Source organism: Pseudophryne corroboree, chromosome 5 (assembly GCF_028390025.1).
Source record: "Pseudophryne corroboree isolate aPseCor3 chromosome 5, aPseCor3.hap2, whole genome shotgun sequence".
Lineage (NCBI taxonomy): Eukaryota > Metazoa > Chordata > Amphibia > Anura > Myobatrachidae > Pseudophryne > Pseudophryne corroboree.
The window spans coordinates 23,296,464-23,322,120 of record NC_086448.1 but is presented as its reverse complement, the minus strand read 5'-3'; the positions used below and the strand labels follow the sequence as shown (position 1 = coordinate 23,322,120).

General features: G+C 46.5%; 1 protein-coding gene across 1 annotated transcript in view; it reads left to right on the top strand.

Moving 5' to 3' along the window:
* The first annotated feature begins 2,111 nt into the window (after positions 1-2,111).
* The window catches only part of TSNARE1 (t-SNARE domain containing 1), a 230,143-nt gene continuing 206,597 nt past the window's right edge, over positions 2,112-25,657 (top strand). The window contains exons 1-3 of the mRNA XM_063925132.1: positions 2,112-2,130; positions 2,229-2,306; positions 3,499-3,568. Coding sequence (XP_063781202.1) covers positions 2,112-2,130; positions 2,229-2,306; positions 3,499-3,568 — 167 coding nt within the window. The remainder of the gene's footprint in view (positions 2,131-2,228; positions 2,307-3,498; positions 3,569-25,657) is intronic.

Sequence of the window (25,657 nt, the reverse complement as noted above, 5' to 3'; positions counted from 1 at the left end):
AGGAGCCAGTGCACACCACCTGACCTAGTAAAGCTTTACTTTTTTGTGCCCTGTCTCCTGCGGAGCCGCTATTCCCCATGGTCCTTTCAGGAACCCCAGCATCCACTACGGACTCCGAGAAATAGAATTATCGGTAAGTAAATTCTTATTTTATTCCACTGTGTCCGCAATTTGAATGAGACCAAAAATGTAAAGAAAAAGACTCGATGCTCCATCACGCTAGGTGTCCGGCGCCGCATGGTATATTGAGCTACAGATGTTTCCTTATAGATCATTGACGCAGTTGAGCAAAACAGCCCCTCTTGGTGCGCCAAGTCCTGTGAAACTCTGCCAGCGTCGGGCGTCTTTTATTGTGTCTGTTGCCAATAATCTGTCTAGGCGATTTTGTAGACGATATTGCTTATTTTTACTTTCTGAGCAATATTGTTTACAGTATCGCCCAGTGTGTATGCTACAAGCGATGCGTTGCGCGCTCCTAGGGGTTGTTAACGAGCCCCGATGTCTTCTGTTCATGCAGCTCAATCTAACAACATCATCAGAAGCTGCACGTTCGGGCTAGCGGTATCACACAGTGTGTATGCACTATGTTGGCAGCCCCGGGAGGGGAAACACTATGCGATATTGCTCCCGGAGCGAATCGCATAGTGTGTATGCACCTTTAGTTGCAACTACAACGCACCAGGAGAAAATTGCTGATTAATTTGATATGACCCTTTATATTTTTGTGCGACTGAGTCTCTGAATCTGTACAGGAAGTGCTACAGTGTAACAGCCGCAGCTTTTTTCCAATACAAGTTCTGCTCTATACCGTATACAGCCTCAATCACAGACCGTATACAGTGCTGTGGCATATTCAGACTAGATATAAGAGAACACATCTGTAGAGGTTCAGTATAAGACTCTGCAAAATATATTCTAAGTAAAAAAAACTGCAAGGAAAACAATAATATATACATGCTACGTATAAAATATTCCTAAGTACTCTTCCTAATTCTGTGTTTCTGGCTATGTCTGATTACAGTTTTGGCCGAGAACAGAGCTGAGATTATTCTATGTACGGTAACTCTGGGATATAACCTACTCTGACTACTGTAAATGGTTCCCCAGCACCGGAAATCAGACTAGGAAAATGAAATAATGTTAAAAATTGAACATTCAGGAAAAAAAATAAAAAGTCTTTTGAAACAATTAGGAAAAGAAGTCTGTTTTTTGTTTGGTAATATTTTATAGTAGTAAGTGTGAGACATGTGTGTTGGACAGAGCGGGCCGACGCTGTCCGTGGTGCTAACACGTTTTCCTTATAACTGCTACTTAGGAAATCTCCCACGTATACAGTATTGCAGCACCACACCTCGTGTTCCGTGCTCCACGTGTCCACCTTTCCTCCTGCTCCTCAATCACCTGTCATAAAATGCATTGTCCGTACATAGGTGGTCATTCCGAGTTGTTCGCTCGCAAGCTGCTTTTAGCAGCTCTGCACACGCTAAGCCGCCGCCTACTGGGAGTGAATCTTAGCTTATCAAAATTGCGAACGAAAGATTCGCAATATTGCGATAAGACATCTCTGTGCAGTTTCTGAGTAACTCGAGACTTACTCGGCATCTGCGATCAGTTCAGTGCTTGTCGTTCCTGGTTTGACGTCACAAACACACCCAGCGTTCGCCCAGACACTCCCCCGTTTCTCCAGCCACTCCCGCGTTTTTCCCAGAAACGGTAGCGTTTTTTCACACGCTCCCATAAAATGGCCAGTTTCCGCCCAGAAACACCCACTTCCTGTCAATCACATTACGATCACCAGAACGAAGAAAAAACCGTGAGTAAAATTCCTAACTGCATAGCAATTTTACTTGGCGCAGTCGCAGTGCGAACATTGCACATGCGCACTAAGCGGAAAATCGCTGCGATGCGAAGAAATTTACCGAGCGAACAACTCGGAATGACCCCCATAGCGGTTATGAAATATATGTAATTTTTGGGATCTATAGCGGAGTGGCAGAATAGATTTGCCTTAGTAGGAAAATCCAAATGATAACATCGCTCGTCCTACTGCTGAACCACGCCCGTCTTTAATGAACGTGAGTAAGTGCCGGAGATGAAACGTGTCTCCTATTATGTTATATGTGGAGGGAGGTAAACCGGATATTACAGTGTAATCTGTACATAGAGATAGTGTACTACATATATTTATACTACAATATACTGATGTTTCTCTTCTTTCTCTTTAACAGCCTCAGAAATTGACCCAAATGATCTCCAGGAGCTGTTCCAGATCACGTCTGGGGATGTGTTTAGGATAAACTCGAATGGTGGGTATTACAGATGTCATCTCGTTTATTTGCCAGTGGGTACAGTACCTTCCTAATGCCCTCCACGCTCCCCCTACATAGAGCCTTGCCCCTGCTTTGGATACACTGGCACCAGTCATTAGTATAGGGTTAGCTGTACAGGGTTCTTAGCGCAGAATGGACGGGATGGCTGGGCCACGTTCCTTGCTCCCTGCACAAGTTCTAATGCAGTGTCCTCATTGTGCACTAGTTGTGTCTTGCCTGATCTTTGTAGTACTTTCTATTACTAGTAATACGGACACCATGGGCTAGGACTTGGCAGAGCAGCAGTTACTAAGTTTGTGTTGCGTCCTGTGTTTTCCGCTTTCCAGTATGCTTAGTGTTCTCTAAATGGATAGCGGGAAATCATTCTGAACCCTCTTAAATGCTTCAAGCAGATTGTGATGGTAAAAATAAGAATAATGACAAGTTCAGTTTTACAATTGACCCTTAAGTTTAAAATCTAAAAAAAAAAACAAAAAAACTTTAAATTGCACTTGTTGCACAACACTCGGGGCTGTAAGCAGAAGCCGCTTCCTCGTCGGTTCACCAGGAACCAGTGACGTCTGCCAGATTACAGCCAATCTTTTTGTTGGCACCCTGTGATGTCACTGAAGCAGCGTTATAGATCAGTAATGTTCCCAGTGAATTGTTTTGGTTGCATTTTCTTCCATACTCAGCTGTTTGTGGCCGACAGGTATATGGGTCATTAGGTCGACTTGAACAAGGTCGACGTGAAGTTTTTTTTTTTTAAACTTTTTTTGGTGTCGTTTTCTTCGTAAAGTAACCATGAACCCCAATTAGTGCACTGTGGCCCCTCGCCATGCTTTGGGCAAGGTCCCTCGCTGCGGTCGGCACAGGTTACTTTTTCCAATTGTAGTTCACGTGGATCGTAAAGTATAAAAAAGTTCAAAAAAAATTAAGAAAAAAACGTGAAATGTAAGATGTGTTCATGTCAACCTAGTGACCATGTCGACCAATAGTGGTCGAACTAATGAACGTATCCCGTGGCCGACAGCTGCACTTTTTACATGTAGTTTCATGCATAGCTAATTGCATGGAGCACATTGAGAATTCCACCTGGTGCATCTTGCTACACATGACCCGCGGTGACATGACGCTGGGCAGCAATTTCCGCTAGAATTTAGTTTGTTGTTGTGTCTCTTGTTGACAGTACAGTCTTTGGAGAGAAACCTGCGCTCCCTGGGGACTCCTAGCGATACACCCGAGCTGAGAGACCGCCTGTAAGTACTTACCCGCTGTTTCATTACATGTATGTCCCGGTCGCTGTTACGCTGTGTATCACCTTCTGATGTAGCGGAGAAACATCGATTCTTGTTATACCTAATGTTAGGAGGCATTTCCGGGGGCACGTTAGCTGCTGTCGCAGTGACGCCATCCTGTCCACCCGGCAGCAGGAAAGTCGCTTGTCCGGGCAGGTTTATTGGTCCTGGAAGATGGAAATCTCTAAATGTGAATTTCCCCTGCAAGCAGATCATACCTGTAACTAAGGATGACAACATAAACGGTTTCTGCGACTGTAGGTGTTTAGCTGTGAGTTCCGCTATTAAGTTGCTTGTTCATCCTGATTGTTAATAAATATGTACAGTGTACGTGCAAAATGAATTTTTTGAACAAGCAAGTTTAAGTAGTACAGATATATATATATATTTTTTGGGGTGGGGGGGTTGGAATATTTCATAGCAATGTGTGCAACATATGACGTATTTAGGACAGCAGTTTATATATGTATAATTATGTTAGGAATTTTCTATGAAATATGTGAGTGTGGGTGAAACCTGTAAAGGGCCTTTCGTCTGTCAGTTGAGTTATGTAAGAGACCGCAAAGGGAAAGGTTTCAGGAAAAGTTGACGACTCTGCTCTTACAAGTGGTCACCTAGGATCCTACTGAGATTGGCCACGTGCAGGTCGGCAGTTTCCGTTGCATCCATGCGCAGTGCGATGATCAACAGGTCGGATATAAATCTACATATGTGCTAATATTCAAGGGGAAAAAGATGGTTGCCCGTAGTCGGATAAATAACTCATGCATATAAAATGGCCTCTGGATAATGCGGTTATTACCAAGACTCCCTGCAGCATCCTTAGGAGAGGAAGGTTCCCCCCCTACTACTTTGGGGCAATTCAATTGTTTTTTAGGTGCCCCACCACTAGGTTGCTCCTGACAGCAGCAATTCAATTGTTCAGCGGTTTGGAGACATTCACCGCCAGTGACGACATTTCTGCTCGCGGTGAGCAGAAATGCGCAAAAAACATTTGAGTCTACCCGTCGGTAATCCTACTGAATGATGCTATAGGCAGTCCAAGAATGAACTTGCTTATAATAGAGTGTACTGTACAGGGGCATTATCCAACATAATCCTTACACCCCTTACGGCGCAAAAGACACCCGGCGCAACTGAGATGCTCCGAGAGCTGTAGCTTATCTTCTCTCGCGTACTAGCGTATCATTTGCATTGCAGAAGCAGCAAAACACCATGCACAGGATACTGCAAACACTGACCTGCGACTTTAACCGCACAGGAATTTGAAACACTTAACAAAGTCATAGGTGACGCACAACAAAACTTGGCGTGATGAATAGCCGTGGTTGCTGCATTGTAGCGCTGCGTATACGGGTTCAGATTCAGACGCACAAATGTCGTACATCATATCGGTCAGTGTAAGCCAGCAAAGTAGGTTTGTAATTTCCAGTTGTTTGTTTTGCGCAAAACAGACACCCGTTGTGGCCAAGCCACCCGTGACCCGGTGCTCAGTCTCTGTGGATAAGGTTGGGTCTAGATGTGTACATTGAACATGTTACCAGTGCAGCTGATGAGACGGGGCTGAGAGAGTGACAGGCCGGGTGAATGGGTCTCATTGTACGGAGCAGTGTACTGTTTGCGGTATTGGGGGGATGTGGTGTTGTGTGTTTGTGTATCTGACATACAGTAACTGTATTGGTAGTGTACACTGCAGAGCATGTGAGTTGAGTATAAGTGATGATATCTGTTTTTTTCTTTCTTACGTTTTTACTTTTGAACATTAAGGGGGGAATTCAATTGTTTGAAAAGTCAGTTGGGTGTCAATTTTTTCCTATCTAATAGACAGGAAAAAACAGACACCCAGCCGACTTTTCAAACAATTGAATTCCCCCCTAAGTGCGTGTATCTGTGATATGGAATGTGTGCGTCACATGGAATCATCGCGGTCTCACCAGGCAGGAAGCTAGTCCTTTGCAGAACAGGTGCTGTCTGGCTGCGGAATCTATGCTGCAATTCATTCCCCTGTGCAAATGTACTTCCATTGTATCACCCCGTATTGTGTCTAGGTCCCCTTTTGTTTGCAGTTAGCAGTGTCGCGCATAGAATATGAGTTAGGAATTACAGCTTCCCGGAATACCCGACGCTCGCAGGAGAAACTGCAGGTCACCAGTTAATTGTCGCTATTTGCCAGGTGCGATGTGTGATTTTCATAGCTCCCCGCGTTTGCACTAAGGATGATCCGTGCCGACAGTGACGGGATTGTGTGTCTGCTCTGCCCTTTCTCCGGCTGTTTTTGTCTGAGCTCAGTGTCTGTGCTCCCTATATATATATGAGATGGCGTGTGAGTCAGCCGTTCTCCAATCTTCTTCTCAATCCCTGGGACATTTAGGAAGTTTTACTTCTCACTATTTCCCAGCAGATGCTGAAGACGTCTCAGCAGATAAGTGCTGCAGTTTCCTGTGTCCGTTGCTACGTTTTCATCATATTATATTTGCTGTGATATGAATAGAGGGAAATGATATGCAGGACTGCTGTCACATAACAGGGACGCTCAGATACCAAATAAACTTATTTGTACAGACGTAAGACCATATACAATATTAAAATCTTACAAAATTAATGTAAGCGCTTAGTTCCACTTAAAGGCATTGCAAACCCATAACGTTTAATTTACAATTTAGTGTGATCATGTAGCGATCACAGATACCGGGTCATTGCAGAGGCAAGATGGATTTAATCGTGTTACTATATGCATTATTTGTTCTTTTTATTTGTTACAGTTTCCCTTATTCCCTAAACAATTCAGCATTTGAATATAAACCAAATATTGAGAGTTTTGGAGTGGAAAACAATAAAGAGGGCCGTGCAGTGCTGCAGCCTTTAGTGTAGCGGAAGCACTGGACTGCGGGGTGGGGGGCAGACATTACATTTCGGATCCTCTGGTTGCGCGCCGTCAGCATAGTTGTGACGGCTTCATAAGTTTGTTCTCTGCCCATTTAGTTTCTTTCTGCGTAGAACCGGAAGGGAACTTGCAGTGATTTTTATGAGGGATTAAATGGAAACTCTGCTGTAAACCCCACTGAAAGGTCTGCTAAATGGATGAATGAATTGCTAAGCAACAAGACGGCACAAATGAACAGTTGTAGCGGCGGAAACATCACCTTGTATGAATAATCTCCGCAGGAGTCCACAAGCCGAATAGTGCATGTCATCTGCGCTGACTTTCCCTGAGTGGCGTTAGCTCTGCAGCCCCCGCACTGCTCACGCAATCCTGAGCCATCTGGTGGCTTTAGATGTACAAAAATAACATGCCGCAAACCTCTAAAATATTGTTTCTAAACTCCATTATTATTTTAAATTAATATCAGATCAGTTCCCGTGCTTTTTCTGTTAAATAGCATCTAATTCATATACAGCGCTGCGGTGGCTTGTATGTTCCGCAGCGATTATCTCCTTACATAGGAACCGCAAAGTTAAAAAGCAGCAACCAACGTTCCGTCTAGTCTACCCAGTTTTCCTTCTGGTGAAATGGCGAGACGAGGTGGCGCAGAAGGAGGTACTTCTAGATACAAGTCGTCACGTTAGCCTTCTGTCTATCGTATGCGTCTGAGTCCTGTGGCGGTATGTCGGTTACACACGTCGGGTTCATTGTGACGGTGAGTTGCTCCACTGTAGCGCGTCGGTCGGCCCCTTACGCACCTTCATAGCCGACGTTCACCTCTCACATCAATGGCACGTGGTGCGCCGCTGTTTCCATGTTGGTTATTCGCAGTGGTGCCATTTGTCCAGTCACGATACACCTTCACCGCAGCAGCACGCGGACAAATCACAAACTGCGCTGTGTCAGAAATACTGCCGCCCTTGACCTGAAAGCCGATAATCATCCCTTTGTGCAACTCGGATAAATCGCCCCTTTTACCCATGACAGCAACGAGTGATATGTGTGCAGACGGCCTATCGCACACCTTATATACCCACCAAGCCAGCGCACGGCACGTGACGAACTTCATGGGCTACGCGCTGCCGACGTCACATGTAGGAGGTGGTCATAATGATGTGACTCGTAAAAGGAGTTAAAATTGCTGTTGTGTTGATTTCTAATTTTAGTATTATATTCTATTATTTTAACGTGTTTTATTTCTCTGACGTCCTAAGTGGATGCTGGGACTCCGTAAGGACCATGGGGCATAGCGGCTCCGCAGGAGACTGGGCACAACTAAAAGAAAGCTTTAGGACTACCTGGTGTGCACTGGCTCCTCCCTCTATGACCCTCCTCCAGACCTCAGTTAGAATCTTGTGCCCGGCTGAGCTGGATGCACACTAGGGGCTCTCCTGAGCTCCTAGAAAAGAAAGTATGTTTTAGGTTTTTTTATTTTCAGTGAGATCTGCTGGCAACAGACTCACTGCTACGAGGGACTTGCAGCTAGCTTGGGCTTCTTAGGCTACTGGACACCATTAGCTCCAGAGGGATCGAACACAGGGCCCGACCTCGATCGTCCAGTCCCGGAGCCGCGCCGCCGTCCCCCTTACAGAGCCAGAAGCAAGAAGATGGTCCTGAAAATTGGCGGCAGAAGACTCCGGTCTTCAACAAGGTAGCGCACAGCACTGCAGCTGTGCGCCATTGCTCCTCATGCACACCTCACACTCCGGTCACTGATGGGTGCAGGGCGCTGGGGGGGGGGGGGGGGGGCGCACTGAGCAGCAATATTAACACCTTGGCTGGCAAAAAAATCACAATATATAGTCCTAGAGGCTATATATGTGAAGAATACCCCTGCCAGAGATCCATAAAAAAGCGGGAGAAGTCCGCCGAAAAAGGGGCGGGGCTATCTCCCTCAGCACACTGGCGCCATTTTCCCCTCACAGCTCCGCTGGAAGGATCGCTGCCAGGCTCTCCCCTGCAGTTTCAAGACTACAAAGGGTAAAAAAGAGAGGGGGGGGGGCACTAAATTTAGGCGCAGCAGTATATATATAAGCAGCTATAAGGGAAAATCACTCAGTTATAGTGTTCATCCCTGTATTATATAGCGCTCTGGTGTGTGCTGGCATACTCTCTCTCTGTCTCCCCAAAGGGCTTTGTGGGGTCCTGTCCTTTGTCAGAGCATTCCCTGTGTGTGTGCGGTGTGTCTGTACGGCTGTGTCGACATGTTTGATGAGGAGGCTTATGTGGAGGCGGAGCAGATGCCGATAAATGTAATGTCACCCCCTGCGGGGCCGACACCTGAGTGGATGGACTTGTGGAAGGAATTACGTGAAAGTGTCAACTCCTTACATAAAAGGTTTGACGACATACCAAATATGGGACAGCCGGCTTCTCAGCCTGTGCCTGCCCAGGCGTCTCAAAAGCCATCAGGGGCTCTAAAACGCCCGCTACCTCAGATGGCAGACACAGATGTCGACACGGATACTGACTCCAGTGTCGACGACGATGAGACTAATGTAACTTCCAATAGGGCCACACGTTACATGATTGAGGCAATGAAAATGTGTTGCACATTTCTGATGTTACCCCAGGAACCACAAAAAAGGGTATTATGTTTGGAGAGATAAAAACTACCAGTAGTTTTTTCCCCATCTGAGGAATTAAATGAAGTGTGTGAAGAAGCGTGGGCTTCCCCCGATAAGAAACTGGTAATTTCTAAAAGGTTACTAATGACGTACCCTTTCCCGCCAGAGGATAGGTCACGTTGGGAAACATCCCCTAGGGTGGATAAAGCGCTCACACGCTTGTCAAAGAAGGTGGCACTACCGTCTCCGGATACGGCCGCCCTAAAGGAGCCTGCTGATAGGAAGCAGGAGGCTATCCTGAAGTCTGTATATACACACACAGGTATTATACTGAGACCAGCTATTGCTTCAGCATGGATGTGCAGTGATGCAGCTGCGTGGTCAGATTCCCTGTCGGAAAATATTGATACCCTAGACAGGGACACTATATTGCTAACCGTAGAGCATATTAAAGACGCAGTCTTATACATGAGAGATGCACAGAGGGATATTTGCCGGCTGGCATCTAAAATAAGTGCAATGTCCATTTCTGCCAGGAGAGGGTTATGGACTCGGCAGTGGACAGGTGATGCAGATTCTAAAAGGCACATGGAAGTTCTGCCTTATAAGGGTGAGGAGTTGTTCGGGGATGGTCTCTCGGACATCGTTTCCACAGCAACAGCTGGGAAGTCTACATTTTTACCCCATGTTCCCTCACAGCCAAAGAAAGCACCGTATTATCAGGTACAGTCCTTTCGGCCCCATAAGGGCAAGCGGGTTAAAGGCGCGTCCTTTCTGCCCAGAGGCAGAGGTAGAGGGAAAAAGCTGCAGCATACAGCCAGTTCCCAGGAGCAAAAGTCCTCCCCCGCTTCCTCCAAGTCCGCCGCATGACGCTGGGGCTCCACAGGCGGAGCCAGGTACGGTGGGGGCCCGTCTCAAAAACTTCAGCAATCAGTGGGCTCGCTCACGGGTGGATCCCTGGATCCTTCAAGTAGTATCTCAGGGGTACAAGCTGGAATTCGAGACGTCTACCCCCCGCCGTTTCCTCAAATCTGCCTTGCCTACAACTCCCTCAGGCAGGGAGGCAGTGTTAGAGGCAATACACAAGCTGTATTCCCAGCAGGTGATAGTCAAGGTGCCCCTCCTTCAACAAGGACAGGGTTACTATTCCACAATGTTTGTGGTACCGAAACCGGACGGTTCGGTGAGACCCATTTTAAATTTGAAATCCTTGAACACATATATAAAAAAATTCAAGTTCAAGATGGAATCGCTCAGGGCGGTTCTTGCAAGCCTGGACGAGGGGGATTACATGGTATCACTGGACATCAAGGATGCTTACCTGCATGTCCCCATTTACCATCCTCACCAGGAGTACCTCAGATTTGTGGTACAGGATTGTCATTACCAATTCCAGACGTTGCCGTTTGGTCTGTCCACGGCACCGAGGGTATTTACCAAGGTAATGGCCGAAATGATGATACTCCTTCGAAAAAAGGGAGTTTTAATTATCCCGTACTTGGACGATCTCCTGATAAAGGCGAGGTCCAGGGAGCAGTTGTTGGTCGGGGTAGCACTATCTCGGGAGGTGCTACTACAGCACGGCTGGATTCTAAACATTCCAAAGTCACAGCTGGTCCCTACGACACGTCTACTGTTCCTGGGGATGGTTCTGGACACAGAACAGAAAAAAGTGTTTCTCCCGGAGGAGAAGGCCAAGGAGCTGTCATCTCTAGTCAGAGGCCTCCTAAAACCAAAACAGGTGTCGGTGCATCACTGCACGCGAGTCCTGGGAAAAATGGTAGCTTCCTACGAAGCAATTCCATTCGGCAGGTTCCATGCAAGGACTTTTCAGTGGGACCTGTTGGACAAGTGGTCCGGATCGCATCTTCAGATGCATCGGCTGATAACCCTGTCTCCAAGGACCAGGGTGTCTCTGCTGTGGTGGCGGCAAAGTGCTCATCTTCAAGAGGGCCGCAGATTCGGCATACAGGACTGGGTCCTGGTGACCACGGATGCCAGCCTTCGAGGCTGGGGGGCAGTCACACAGGGAAGAAACTTCCAAGGACTATGGTCAAGTCAGGAGACTTCCCTACACATAAATATTCTGGAACTGAGGGCCATTTACAATGCCCTAAGTCAGGCAAAACCCCTGCTTCAAAACCAGCCGGTACTGATCCAGTCAGACAACATCACGGCAGTCGCCCATGTAAACCGACAGGGCGGCACAAGAAGCAGGACGGCGATGGCAGAAGCCACAAGGATTCTCCGATGGGCGGAAAATCACGTGTTAGCACTGTCAGCAGTGTTCATTCCGGGAGTGGACAACTGGGAAGCAGACTTCCTCAGCAGGCACAACCTCCACCCGGGAGAGTGGGGACTTCATCCAGAAGTCTTCCAACTGATTGTAAACCGTTGGGAAAGGCCACAGGTGGACATGATGGCGTCCCGCCTAAACAAAAAGCTAGAAAGATATTGCGCCAGGTCAAGAGACCCTCAGGCGATAGCTGTGGATGCTCTAGGGACACCGTGGGTGTACCGGTCGGTTTATGTGTTCCCTCCTCTTCCTCTCATACCCAAGGTACTGAGGATAATAAGGAGAAGAGGAGTAAGAACTATACTCATTGTTCCGGATTGGCCAAGAAGAGCTTGGTACCCGGAACTTCAAGAAATGATCTCAGAGGACCCATGGCCTCTGCCGCTCAGACAGGACCTGCTGCAGCAGGGGCCCTGTCTGTTCCAAGACTTACCGCGGCTGCGTTTGACGGCATGGCGGTTGAACACCGGATCCTGAAAGAAAAGGGCATTCCGGCGGAAGTCATTCCTACGCTGATTAAAGCTAGGAAAGAAGTGACCGCAAACCATTATCACCGCATTTGGCGAAAATATGTTGCGTGGTGTGAGGCCAGGAAGGCCCCAACGGAGGAATTTCAGCTGGGCCGTTTTCTGCACTTCCTACAGTCAGGGGTGACTATGGGCCTAAAATTGGGTTCCATTAAGGTCCAGATTTCGGCTCTATCGATTTTCTTCCAGAGAGAACTGGCTTCACTACCTGAAGTTCAGACTTTTGTTAAGGGAGTGCTGCATATTCAGCCCCCTTTTGTGCCTCCAGTGGCACCTTGGGATCTCAACGTGGTGTTGGATTTCCTAAAGTCACATTGGTTTGAGCCACTTAAAACCGTGGAATTAAAATATCTCACGTGGAAAGTGGTCATGCTGTTGGCCTTGGCTTCGGCCAGGCGTGTGTCAGGATTGGCGGCTTTGTCATGTAAAAGCCCTTATCTGATTTTCCATATGGATAGGGCAGAATTGAGGACTCGTCCCCAGTTTCTCCCTAAGGTGATATCAGCCTTTCATTTGAACCAACCTATCGTGGTGCCTGCGGCTACTAGAGACTTGGAGGCTTCCAAGTTGTTGGACGTAGTCAGGGCCCTGAGAATTTATGTTTCCAGGACAGCTAGTGTCAGCAAAACTGACTCGTTGTTTATCCTGTATGCACCCAACAAGCTGGGTGCTCCTGCTTCAAAGCAGGCTATTGCTCGCTGGATCTGTAGTACGATTCAGCTTGCACATTCTGCGGCTGGACTGCCGCATCCTAAATCAGTGAAAGCCCATTCCACGAGGAAGGTGGGTTCTTCTTGGGCGGCTGCCCGAGGGGTCTCGGCTCTACAACTTTGCCGAGCAGCTACTTGGTCGGGGTCAAACACATTTGCTAAATTCTACAAGTTTGACACCCTGGCTGAGGAGGACCTAGAGTTTGCCCATTTGGTGCTGCAGAGTCATCCGCACTCTCCCGCCCGTTTGGGAGCTTTGGTATAATCCCCATGGTCCTTACGGAGTCCCAGCATCCACTTAGGACGTCAGAGAAAATAAGATTTTACTCACCGGTAAATCTATTTCTCGTAGTCCGTAGTGGATGCTGGGCGCCCATCCCAAGTGCGGATTGTCTGCAATACTTGTATATAGTTATTGTTTAACTAAAGGGTTATTGTTGAGCCATCTGTTGAGAGGCTCAGTTGTTGTTCATACTGTTAGCTGGGTATAGTATCACGAGTTATACGGTGTGATTGGTGTGGCTGGTAAGAGTCTTACCCGGGATTCAAAATCCTTCCTTATTGTGTCAGCTCTTCCGGGCACAGTATCCTAACTGAGGTCTGGAGGAGGGTCATAGAGGGAGGAGCCAGTGCACACCAGGTAGACCTAAAGCTTTCTTTTAGTTGTGCCCAGTCTCCTGCGGAGCCGCTATTCCCCATGGTCCTTACGGAGTCCCAGCATCCACTACGGACTACGAGAAATAGATTTACCGGTGAGTAAAATCTTATTTTTTACACTACTGTGCTGCTTGTATGGTATTTTTTTTTAAAATCATGAAACCGTTCTTGATTTAGTGATATGGTGCAGTGTGGCTCCTCAAACAGAAATACCCCCTGATGAGGAGTCCTATTTACTCCACTTGACATAAAAATGTGTGCATGGCTTCCGATAACTGTACATATAGTTGTTATCGCGATCCTGATACCTGTCCGTATAGTTCATCTCGCGATCCTGATACCTGTCCGTATAGTTCATCTCGCGATCCTGATACCTGTCCGTATAGTTCATCTCGCGATCCTGATACCTGTCCGTATAGTTCATTTCGCGATCCTGATACCTGTCCGTATAGTTCATCTCGCGATCCTGATACCTGTCCGTATAGTTCATCTCGCGATCCTGATACCTGTCCGTATAGTTCATCTCGCGATCCTGATACCTGTCCGTATAGTTCATTTCGCGATCCTGATACCTGTCCGTATAGTTCATCTCGCGATCCTGATACCTGTCCGTATAGTTCATTTCGCGATCCTGATACCTGTCCGTATAGTTCATCTCGCGATCCTGATACCTGTCCGTATAGTTCATCTCGCGATCCTGGTACCTGTCCGTATAGTTCATTTCGCGATCCTGATACCTGTCCGTATAGTTCATCTCGCGATCCTGATACCTGTCCGTATAGTTCATCTCGCGATCCTGATACCTGTCCGTATAGTTCATCTCGCGATCCTGATACCTGTCCGTATAGTTCATTTCGCGATCCTGATACCTGTCTGTATAGTTCATCTCGCGATCCTGATACCTGTCCGTATAGTTCATCTCGCGATCCTGATACCTGTCCGTATAGTTCATTTCGCGATCCTGATACCTGTCCGTATAGTTCATCTCGCGATCCTGATACCTGTCCGTATAGTTCATCTCGCGATCCTGATACCTGTCCGTATAGTTCATTTCGCGATCCTGATACCTGTCCGTATAGTTCATCTCGCGATCCTGATACCTGTCCGTATAGTTCATCTCACGATCCTGATACCTGTCCGTATAGTTCATCTCGCGATCCTGATACCTGTCCGTATAGTTCATCTCGCGATCCTGATACCTGTCCGTATAGTTCATCTCGCGATCCTGATACCTGTCTGTATAGTTCATCTTGCGATCCTGATACCTGTCCGTATAGTTCATCTCGCGATCCTGATACCTGTCCGTATAGTTCATCTCGCGATCCTGATACCTGTCCGCCTTGAGCGTCACCCACTCTGAAGTGCTGCTCAGTCCTTTATGTTGTGTGAGCGGGAACAACGTGCAGCCCCCCAGAAGCGTTTCATGAAGCAAAAGTTTGGCCTATTTCTAAAGTTTGTGTTTAGTCTGTTTTGTCATCAGCAGATGCAGAGTGCGTCCGTGTGCGTCAGCGGCTCATCAGCGTGAGAATAATGATGTACTTCTACACCAACACCTCTTACAGAGCTTGATAATACATACAGTGTTTGTGACATGTCTTATTACGTAACTAGGTTAGCCTGCGAGCCTTCCTTTGAGCACGTGGATGGTAAACTTTAGGGAATCTGTACAAATGGAGAAATGCCTGTACTTACCTGGGGATATTATATTGGACTGATAACGCCAAGAGCAGATGTTAGTTGTAGCTGACCGTGAAATTGGATATATGGCTATATACAATGCCTAAGTCTTGCCTCTCGTTAGGTAGTGAAATCACCTTCATAATTGCTATTGCTGTAGTTTGGGCTTTATGTTTAGTGGTCCTTTTTACGCAGATTATGTGCGTGACAAAAATATAAGGCTGACGGTAAAGCTTCTCTCTGCATGTTGGGAGTACAGGATTGCGCCCCAGTAGTTTAATAGAGACTGCGCGTCTTAATTAACGAGCGGAACCCGAGTAAAGGTTAACGCGAGGCTGTCGCAGCAGAGGCTGTGTTGCACGTTTTCTGTCCTCGTGTAAAACAGATGATAAAGTGAAGATACAGATGTTTTACCGAGTGCACGAAATCCCCGTAAAAAGTAAATGTTGGAACCTAGTAATCTCTTTACTTTCAGAGCAGCACTTTCATGTCCAGATTACAGAGCAGCAGGAATAAATAGGGAGCGCGGAGCCCGCTCAGCTCACGGCTCTACGCTCTGCATTCAAGGTATTACTTTGAAGGGATTAGCATGATTCTAAGCGACGTGTCAAAGCATTTTTAGAAATAGTCTCTTTTCCCCTCAAGCCTTCTCAAAGCAGTATAAGAAATCTACATGAGATACGATGAAAGGCCTACCCTCGATTAAACAAACTGACACTTAAAAGCAGGCTATGCGCTTTGCCTGGCCGTGATCTCTTCATTAAATCATGATTAGTTAAATGCTTCCAACCTTTGACTCAATCCATCAAAGTGCAGAGAACAGCGGGATCCGAGGCCGGGATAGGAGCTCCAGCTTTGTTTGCGGTTAAATAAAGGTTGTTCTCTACTATGAAATGCTCCTGTGCGCGGCGATACGCTCGTCTAGAGGGAAGCAATGCCGGACGTCGGTGACCAGGAGATGGTTCTTTGTAGGACCGGACGTAGCATAGATCGGAGGCGACGCCGGGCTCGCACGTCTGGATTTTCTTCACGGTGGTCTAGAACAGAGGTGGACAACTTGTGAGCCCCTGCCCGCACCCCCTGAATCCAAAGTGTAAGAAATGAGAGGCTAGTTTCACACTTTGTAAGTATTTCTTCTGTTAAGTGTCGGATGAATTTGTTTCCATAGTAACAGTCATCAATCATTACTTGTATATTAGTGGTAAGGATCTATCTGTTCTGGTCCCTCAGTCACCACACCATCCGAAAGAACTGCGCAACGTTTGATGCCTTTAATATAATGATTATTAAGAACCCGTCCGAGCGGCCTTATCCATACGCAGTCGCGAGTGGTGTAATCGTTTATTCTTCTCCTGGGTGTCGGTGTCCTGAGTGCATATAGAAAAGGTGATCATTACTTAAAAAGAATAAAAATAAATGACACTCAGTGGCTAGTTCCCTAGGGCCCCTCTACCCCCAGAGTTGCCTGGTCTCTCCGTGTCATGGATACAGCAAGGTGCTGAAAACATTCCTGTGAGGTTCTGGCCCAGGGAGACTGGATGGCGTCATGCAGTTGCCGCAGACGGATGCGCATTCATGCTGCGGGATCCCCCATTCCATCACATTCCAAAGGTGCTGTATTGTGCTGAGACCTGGTGACTGGTGTTCATTGGAGGACATTGATCTCAGTGTCATGTTCATGGAGCCATCGTGAGATGACGTGGATGGATTCCTGTTTACAACAAATTCTGACCCTACCATTAGCGTGTCACAGGAGAAATATTTTCCCATTGTTGGTGGTCCCGTGCCCCCTGTAGCCTCTGTTCCCTAGCTCTTAGCTGACGGGAGTGGAACCTGGTATGGTCTGCTGCTCTGTAGCCCATCAGCTTGCTTTTGTGTTCAGTATGCTCTTCTGGATCTAATGCATGGTTAAGTGACTGTCTCCTTCCTGTCCACTACAGCAAGCCTGGCCGCCTTCCACTGACCCCTCAAGGCATTTTTCACCCCTTGGAGTTGCTGGTTTTTTTTGTGTTACGAACCATTCTCTGTAAGCTCTACTGATTGTCGTGAGTGGAAATCATAGGCGATCAGCAGTTTCTGAGATACTGAAATCACCATGTCTGGCACCAACAACCATCCCACAATGTTCCGTCACTTCGATTACATTTCTTCCCCATTCTGTTATATGGTTTGAACAACAACTGAACCTCTTGACCACACCTGCATACTGTTATGCATTAAGTGTCTGCCAGATGATTGACTGATAGTTGCATTAACTAACATATTCATAAAAGTTGCTTTTAAGTGTATTTATATTTAAGTTCTGGTTTAAGCTGTGCTGGAACCCAATTACATATTCCTATTGTTGGCCTGTAAGCAATCCCATGTGGGAGGAGCTTCTCGTTCTACTTCCCTGTTTATAAACCAGCGGCAGTGATCTATCAGGGTAACACCGTGTATTGTGCCTCACTTCTGTGACATCATGTCATTATGGTTGTCTCGCCACCTCAAACCGAATATTTCAAAAGACAGAGTTAATTATATTTCCACCGGCCAATAGTAGGTACCAACCTGATATCTCTATCACTGTTGAAAACTCGACTACCCCACAAGCTCGCTGCCTAGGTGTCATCCCTGACTCTGATCTGTCCTTTGTTCCCCACAGTCAATCTGTCTCACAGTCATGTTACATGTGTCTAAGAAACATATCCAAAATACGACCATATCTTACACAAGACACAGCTAACACTCTAATCCATGCTCTCATTATCTCCCGCATTGATTATTGCATTGATCTCCCGCATTGACTCTCGCCACTACAATCCATTCTGAATGCAGCTGCGAGGCTAATCTTCCTCACTAGACGTTCATCATCTGCAGATCCGCTCTGTCAGTCCCTCCATTGGTTACCTGTATTCTACTGTATTCAATATAAAATACTTTTACTCACACACAAGGCCATTAACCAGACTGCACCATCATACATCTCTTCACTCATCTCATAATATCTCCAAACCCGACCTCTCCGCTCTGCACAAGATCTGCGTCTCTCATCCACACTCATTACTTGCTCCTATGCACTATTGCAGGACTTTCTTCAGGCTGCACCCACACTGTGGAATGCCCTACCACGCACAATAAGACTCTCCTCTAGTCTCCAAACGGTTCCCTGAAAACTCGCCTATTCAGGCAGCTTATCACATTGCATAACCGTCCACATAACTTTCATAAACCTTCTTATCAAATTGCATCCTCTCTGCACAGTCCACACATATCCTCACGTCTTCTCATTCTTCCTCTCGCCCCCGGTTCATCATTGCTGTGTGACCATATCATACATTCCACCAAGAACTTCTGCAATCTGGCGAACAACTATGCAATAGATAGCACCTATCCTTGTGTATCCAGGCCTATTTCCCTATAGTGTCAGCTTGCGAGCAGGGCCCTCCTACCTTTATGACTGTTATCACCCAGTTTTGTTAGATCATTCTTATTTCCAATTGTAAAGCGCAACGGAATTTGCTGCGCTATATAAGAAACCGTTAATAAATAAATAAATAGTAAATGGTTGTGATTTTGTCCTTTATCAATCTTTTGTATTCTCTCAAAATAAACCACCAGAGAAGTTGAGCTTATCCTGACATAACAGATCTGGGCTGTATGAGTGACAGTGGATATTCCTGCTGACTTACTGTTACCGTCAACTCTGATAGTATTCCCAAACCGCGGTGCGGCTGCTGCTGACACTTGATGGAGGCTATTCATAGGACGCCTGTCATGAGCTGGCGTCCTTACCGTAGTCACAGTCTGCTGTGGTACCACGCTCATCCTTAAATGCTAATGCTTTTGTGTTGCACTTGTGAGGTCTTGTGTATATCACTGCATTATAACGCAGGTCATGCTCCGCGCCGGACATTCTGCTTCCTCTGATTCTCATACAGAATGTTCAGCACTCGCCCTAAACGCCTTCATGTGACCGCAAGTTCCAGGAATTACAGAACATCTCCCCGTTCCTCGCATTCTCCTCCATTTTCAGCCTAACTTCTGCAGCCTTCTGTATTCGTGTGATTGAAAAAGTGCACAAACAGTAGATCCGTAATTACATACTGTGCATTATATTATAGAAAAGCCATTTGACAAGTGACGGGAAATCCAATATTTCATAGCATTGTCTATATATATCACACACACACCAGAATATTTAATGATGCATCAATTGTCCAGTAGATAGGAAAGCCGTTAACTCCTGTCCTTGCAAAAATGTTATGCTGTAAATGTCGGCAGTCGTTACAATACAAACAATCAGCCTTCTTTTACAGTTGTCCTCATACACTATTGCTGCAGTATCTCCAGATAGCCCTTCTTTGAGTGGCAAGCTTTCGCCGAGCGTCTTTTTCTTCCGAATGGGCCTCTCCATTGCAAAGCAATGCAACACTTGTATATCTGTGTGCGACTGAGCCTGAATCTGCATACCAAGTGCTGCGATGCAGCTGCTGCAGCTTATCCATGTCAAGTTCTGTTGTGCTTCATATGCATATTCAGGCTCCGTCGCACACCGATGTACTGTACCCGCGTCACCTATAAAGTATCAGTCTCGTGAAGTAGTTTTTGTGGATTACAATTATGATTAAGAAAAAGATGCAAACAAGACGCTACACTTCTCACGCCAGGCGTATATGCGGACACATCTGTATATTGTGCGTTGCAGCATTTAGCTAGCATATACAGAGCCTGTGTGCTGATGTGTATGTGTGTAACCTGTGTGTAAGGAACACCTACAATACAAAGTATAAATATGCAGTGGCTGCTACAGAGACAATGTAACACTACTATATGGGGTAAACTTACTAAACGGCAGCTGAAGCAGGAAATGCAGAACAGCTTAAACACTTTAAGAAGTTGCAGCTGCTTAGTACATTTCCACCTATTGTCTCTGATACCCTATATAAGTATATTAAGTTTTAAGTTTTATCCCCCACCTCCGGCCCTTTGGAGGCTGTCACTTGCTCTGTATCTGCGCCCACAGCCGAAATGTGCAGTGTCACATCACTGGATGTTATCCTTCATCTTGTTTGGGCTTAAATGACCACATTGAGTTTGGTATGTGTCTGGGAGTATTGTGACATTGATCTTCTATTACATCAGCTGTAATAACCTGAATATTCTCTTTCTCCTACCAGAACCACTTTATACTATCTGATACCGGTCTACGGTGGGTGGGCCCTAGTGTTAACCCCTAGTGCACCTTGCTCCTGACCGCTTTCAGCTTCCTTGGCATCTAAAGCACAACTACTATATGCGGTAATAGAATTGCGTTATTCCGTAGTTCCGAGCATTTCCAATCAAGCTATAGGTCATTTGTCGTTGGGGTTCCATATCTGCATTAATTAATATAACTTTTGCTGAAGAGCATAGAGTGTAGCACTGACCGATTGACACATATTGTAATGGAGATAGCGAATGGGTTCCTCTAAAACCATTGCTTTAGTTGACCAGGAAACTGAACCTTTAGAAGTAATTGAGGAACTTTATTACCAAGGTCAGGATTTTATCTAATTTCCCTATCTTTTTGGGAATACCTTGGTTACAGGCTTGCGACCCAACTATTGTGTTTTTCTAATTTGAAAACCACCCTCAAAGACATAGGGGCAGATGTACGAAGTACCAGCCAATCAGCTCCTAATTGTCATGTTACAGGCTGTGTTTGTGAAATGAAGGGAGATGATTGGCTGGTACTTTATCTCCAAGGCTTAGTACATTTGCCTCAAAATGTGTATTATCTGTCAAGGAGAGACGGGTCTTGAAGAGTCTCCTGAAGTATCACAGCAGTTACCATCACAGAACTAAGAGGCAGCTGATGTAGGCGACCAGAAGAATGATGATACACGTGGAGCTTCTGTGGGGCTCCCGTACCTTCTGGACCAATCTGCCACGTAGAAGACCTGGAAGGAAGCCCTTACAGCGGTACCTGGAGGAATGTGCAGCAGCCGCCTGGGGTATCTGTAGTCTTTGTCCAAGCTGATGGCTCATTATGACTTTGTATGGATTAGAAGGATTGCTGTAAAATATAAGTGACACATGTCCTCTCATCCCAGAACTGATGGAGGAACGGTTTGAGACCTGAATAATGTAATTCCTATAACCTCTGGAGATGAATGGAGGCGGGTGAGAGATATACAGTATGAATGGAGGTTATACAACTCAGACCATTTAGTACCCCTGCAAGTCCTCAGATTTTTATAAATGGCATCATTAAGGACTTACTAGACCAATTAGTTATTTGACTAATTGACATGATTCATTTCAGAGTTCTCTCTTGTACATGCGGAGCGTGTGTTAGATTGGGATGAGAACAGACAGACTTCACCGAAAACAGATTACATTCTTGGGATCCATAGTGTCTCTGAAAGGGTTATGCGTGGATCTCGGCAAGATCCAAGCTGTGGGGAAATTTCCATCCCAGTAGGGGCAATTTAATCAAGCGTAAAAGATTCCATTGCTTAACGTGGGAATTAGGTACTCCTAGCCATGGCAGACCGCTTTAAGAAATGGGTACATCTCTTGGTAGGTAAAACTTGGCAAAAAGGCTTTCCTCACAGATCACCGAAACCTAGAATCGTACAGGTCTGCTATATTCCTTCTTCTCGACATGCTAATCCTTTATTCATGATATCTGGATATGAAATTTGGAGGACACATCTGTAGGAAACCAAGCTCTGCACTAATACAGAGGTTACAGCTCCCCTTCATCCCTAGTCGGGGTCTCTGCTCCCTCCGCTAACTGTCCGTCTCTTCATTCCCCATACCGCATGATGCCCCGTAACTTGCAGATCTGTCCCCCTTTAGGGCCGTGGCACATTGGCACTACAGTACGTAAGCCACAGTAGCCTTGTGTGTGTAGTGTCTGATTCCTGTCCCTCTAGCACTGGTGAGCATTCTCAGTGTCTGCAAACCACCCGACCTCCGGGACACTACGGACACTGAGAATAAACCGGCTTCATCTGTGGAGTCTCCGCAGTATGGCGCGCTTGGGTCTACACCTTTATACACAGGGCACAGAAGTTGTACGAATAAGCAGGCATTCTTAATGCACTGATGCTGGATTATACATTAATTAACTTGGTCAATCTCTTCCATATCATCTGAAACGTCAATATTAAGCAAATATCAGAGGTATAATATTCACAGCTCCATGTAGCATGGCTTTCCATAAAGACCTGACAGGCAGAAAACACCAGGATATAATACATCACCCACTCGGAATATGTCAGTCCTGTCACTGGGCCGTGTTTCGGTAATGTTCTGTGTGTGCAGACCTCTATAATAGCCTCCGTTTATATCCTGCGAGTACTGGTATCACTGCACTACCGGTTCCCATGTTACTGCTGTGTTCTGTGCTGCAATTTTCCTACTTCCTAAGTCATTTCTTTATCTATCCCGATATCTGGGCAGTCATATGCACGTTTCCTGCATTCAGTAAGCTGTATCAAGGCTTCTCCTGGAGGACCATGCATGGTGTCATCCATCACTGAACGGCCTGATTGCGCTGCATTGCTCTTCATGTGTGTCGCCGAGTCAAACTGTCATCTGATCCAACCAGCCGAACTTTACCGTAAAACATAACAGATATTTGCTGCAAAACAAATGTAAAAAGAAAAAAAAAGAAAAAAGTTCATATCAGACAGGGATAAGGTTGTGAGGACTTCCGGTATATACTTCCTTTTTCTAGATTCCGTCAGCAGATGTCCGTTTATGTCTGTGCAGCAAACGTTGTGTGAGTTATACAGCGTGACATCACCAGGTGCGTGCTTTTACTCAACTCCACCAATCTGTACAGAGCATTCCTGTTAATGAGGAGACTGCAAGCCATAGGATCTTGCACCATCCGCTTTGTAGTGCCTAACAGTGATCTAATATGGAGTCTCTGGACCGCTATATAAAGAGAAGCTCACACACAGTGATATTCACCCAGTGGTGTTCATGGTGAGGGATGATTGTGAGCAGAACTTTGCTGTTCCTGAGCACGGGGTCACTGACGTAATGTCGTCCCGTGTTTCCCAGTACAACTCCCACCTCCCTGCTGGGGGGGGGGGGGGGGGGGTAATGGCATCCCCTCTTCAGTGCTACACAATGGGCAGTGTGTGGGAATGGGGTTGTCATGGTTACTAAATAAAAATGTGTCACTAGTAATGACAGTCCTTTTATTAGAATACTAATATAAAAGGCAGCTGACAGCTCCACGTGCGTGGCCTGGGGCGCTGGCTGAATGCGGAAGGTGAGGCTCTCCCCCAGACGCACTACCACTCTGCAGGCGTACGTCCATCTGACGGACAGAGCAGTGTGGACACAAATACCCGGCATAAGTACAAATCCCTGACGGCCACTTAGACGGTGGCAGGAAAATGTTCCACCTGACGCATGATTGCCACACAACACATTTACCAGTATAAAAATACATTGTATCCGGCTCTATTATTCGCCTTCCTACGTTCCAATATAAGGGCTGCAAATCAAAAGCTTTGTGCACCTTCCCCGTCTATTTTCTATCACACGTTAGGTCACAGATTGTATAGCCTAAAATACTGTCTGTATAGCCACATGCCGATCTGTACGGCCTGTCCTACTCTGACGAGTCCCGACGGGAGAGACACTCGCTGTCTGTGGTCGGGTAGAAGCGTCGACTCAGAGGACTGTCTACTTATGAATATTAAAGGCAACAAATAATTATTAGGCTCACGTTATTGTGCTGTTCTTTTGTTAGTATATATTCTCTTGTTGCTTCTTGTCAGGAGATTGTTATCCTGACCATCGTGAACGTAATAGTCCTGTGCACAGAAACAGCGCCGGTCCCATAGGCAGCCATATTGTTCCTTACAGGCGATCTAGTTCCCACACCACCTACACCAGGGATGAGGAGCCTTTGGCCCTCCAGCTGTTGGATGAACTACACATACCAGCATGCTCTGCTACAGTTTTGCTACTTGGCCATGCTAAAAACTGTTGCAAGGCATGCTGGGATGTGTAGTTAAACAACAGCTGGAGGACCAAAGGTTCCCCATTCCTGTTCTAGACCAATTACAATCTCATCAGAGTGTAGTATTCGGCAGAAGTCCTAGGTTTTTGGACTATGTTATGTACATTATTCTTCCTGCCAGCAAATGTATTGAGAGATTGCACAGAGCTAAAATGTACAGGCTGATCTCTTCTATTGAAGTAGGTAATAAGGCTTCTGCATCTGTCATGATAGTGGAATGGTTAGATACGTAGTATGCTGTGTGGTAAGATACGGATTGATGGCACGATGTCCGGATAACAAAGCTCACCACTTACCAGGATAACTGTGTAAGAAATGCAGTTACCACCCAGTAATATGTGTGCATACATTAATGCTGCCACCTAGCACTGGCCAGGGCAGAGGAGGACGGGAGAACAGCTCAGTGCGTCTAACTCCCTGGTGCTGCCGCGCCTGGAGCAATCCACCCGTAGCGGGTTCCGTTACATCTGGAGTGCAGTTGCTGCAAGCTGTGTGCGCTCGGGAAACTGCTACCAGCTTGTTATTCCGCTGAAAGTATCACACGTGGCTCAGTCTGCATTAGCACCTAAACACACCTACCTCAGGCCACAGGAGCCTTCATTATCCGTGTCATGGTCACCGAGCCATCCCAGGGATTCCCTCTGTACTAGATGGATGTCTGACTCCTGCAGACGTCACCTTCTCACTACTGTAGTAATTGTGTCTAATTAGGTGACCACAGAAATCGTGTATTTGCAGAGCTAGACCATTTACTGAGGAACAGCAAGTCCCAGCAAGTTACAGGTTATCAGCGTATCCGTTTTAAAGAAAAAAAGGATGTCAGGGGTCTGCTGGAACTACTAGTTCTGCCGGATATTTTTATCTCTGCATTTTCCCCAGGCGGTTTCAGTATTACATAGAGCACCCTTTGCTGCATATTTGGGTTGTGTACTTGGAGCGGATGAGTGATCAGGAATGAGCCCCCAGCACAGTAATGACTGCACACAGCTGCTCCCCCGGGATCTGAGCTTCCTGTGTGGGAGTCTCGGGACCAGTGTGCTGGGCAGGGGGCAGCCACAGTGTAATGGGGTATAGCATTGTTACTCCTAAATGACAAGGGCCAGTCCTAACGTGGACGTGCCTGCCAGAGATCTGATATCCCGGAGAGCGCGGGAGGATGTTTACGTGAGGCTCTGGGTGGCTGCGGGACTGATTGCAAGTGATATGGAAATTAAGCCGGCTTTCTATACACTTATTAAAAGGATATAAATAGATGTGGCCTCTGATTGTATTCCTGAACGGGGAGAAGCAGTAAGTAAGCGGCAGGTGACCAGACTACATCTTGTTAATGGAACCTCTGGCAGCCGAAGCCTTCTCTTCTGTCCATAGCAATTGATAGACGTATTAATCATTGTACATGCATTTTATCAGAGACCAGCATTCCTTAGTATGCACTTGCCAAACCAGTCTGTCCGTCCATATGGGCTCAGGAACATGGCGTATTCCCTCGCAGCCCCCCTATTACGCCGTATTACAGTGCGCCACCATAGGCAGGGAATGGCGTTTCAGATGTTTCTCTTTAGTTGCGCTGTTTTCCGTTTACACATGACTATCGCGCTCTCTCTGACAGGCTGCCTGGATGTGTCCGTTCCAACTGGATGACAATTCACCAGCAGAATCTGTGCAAGGGAACACCCTGAC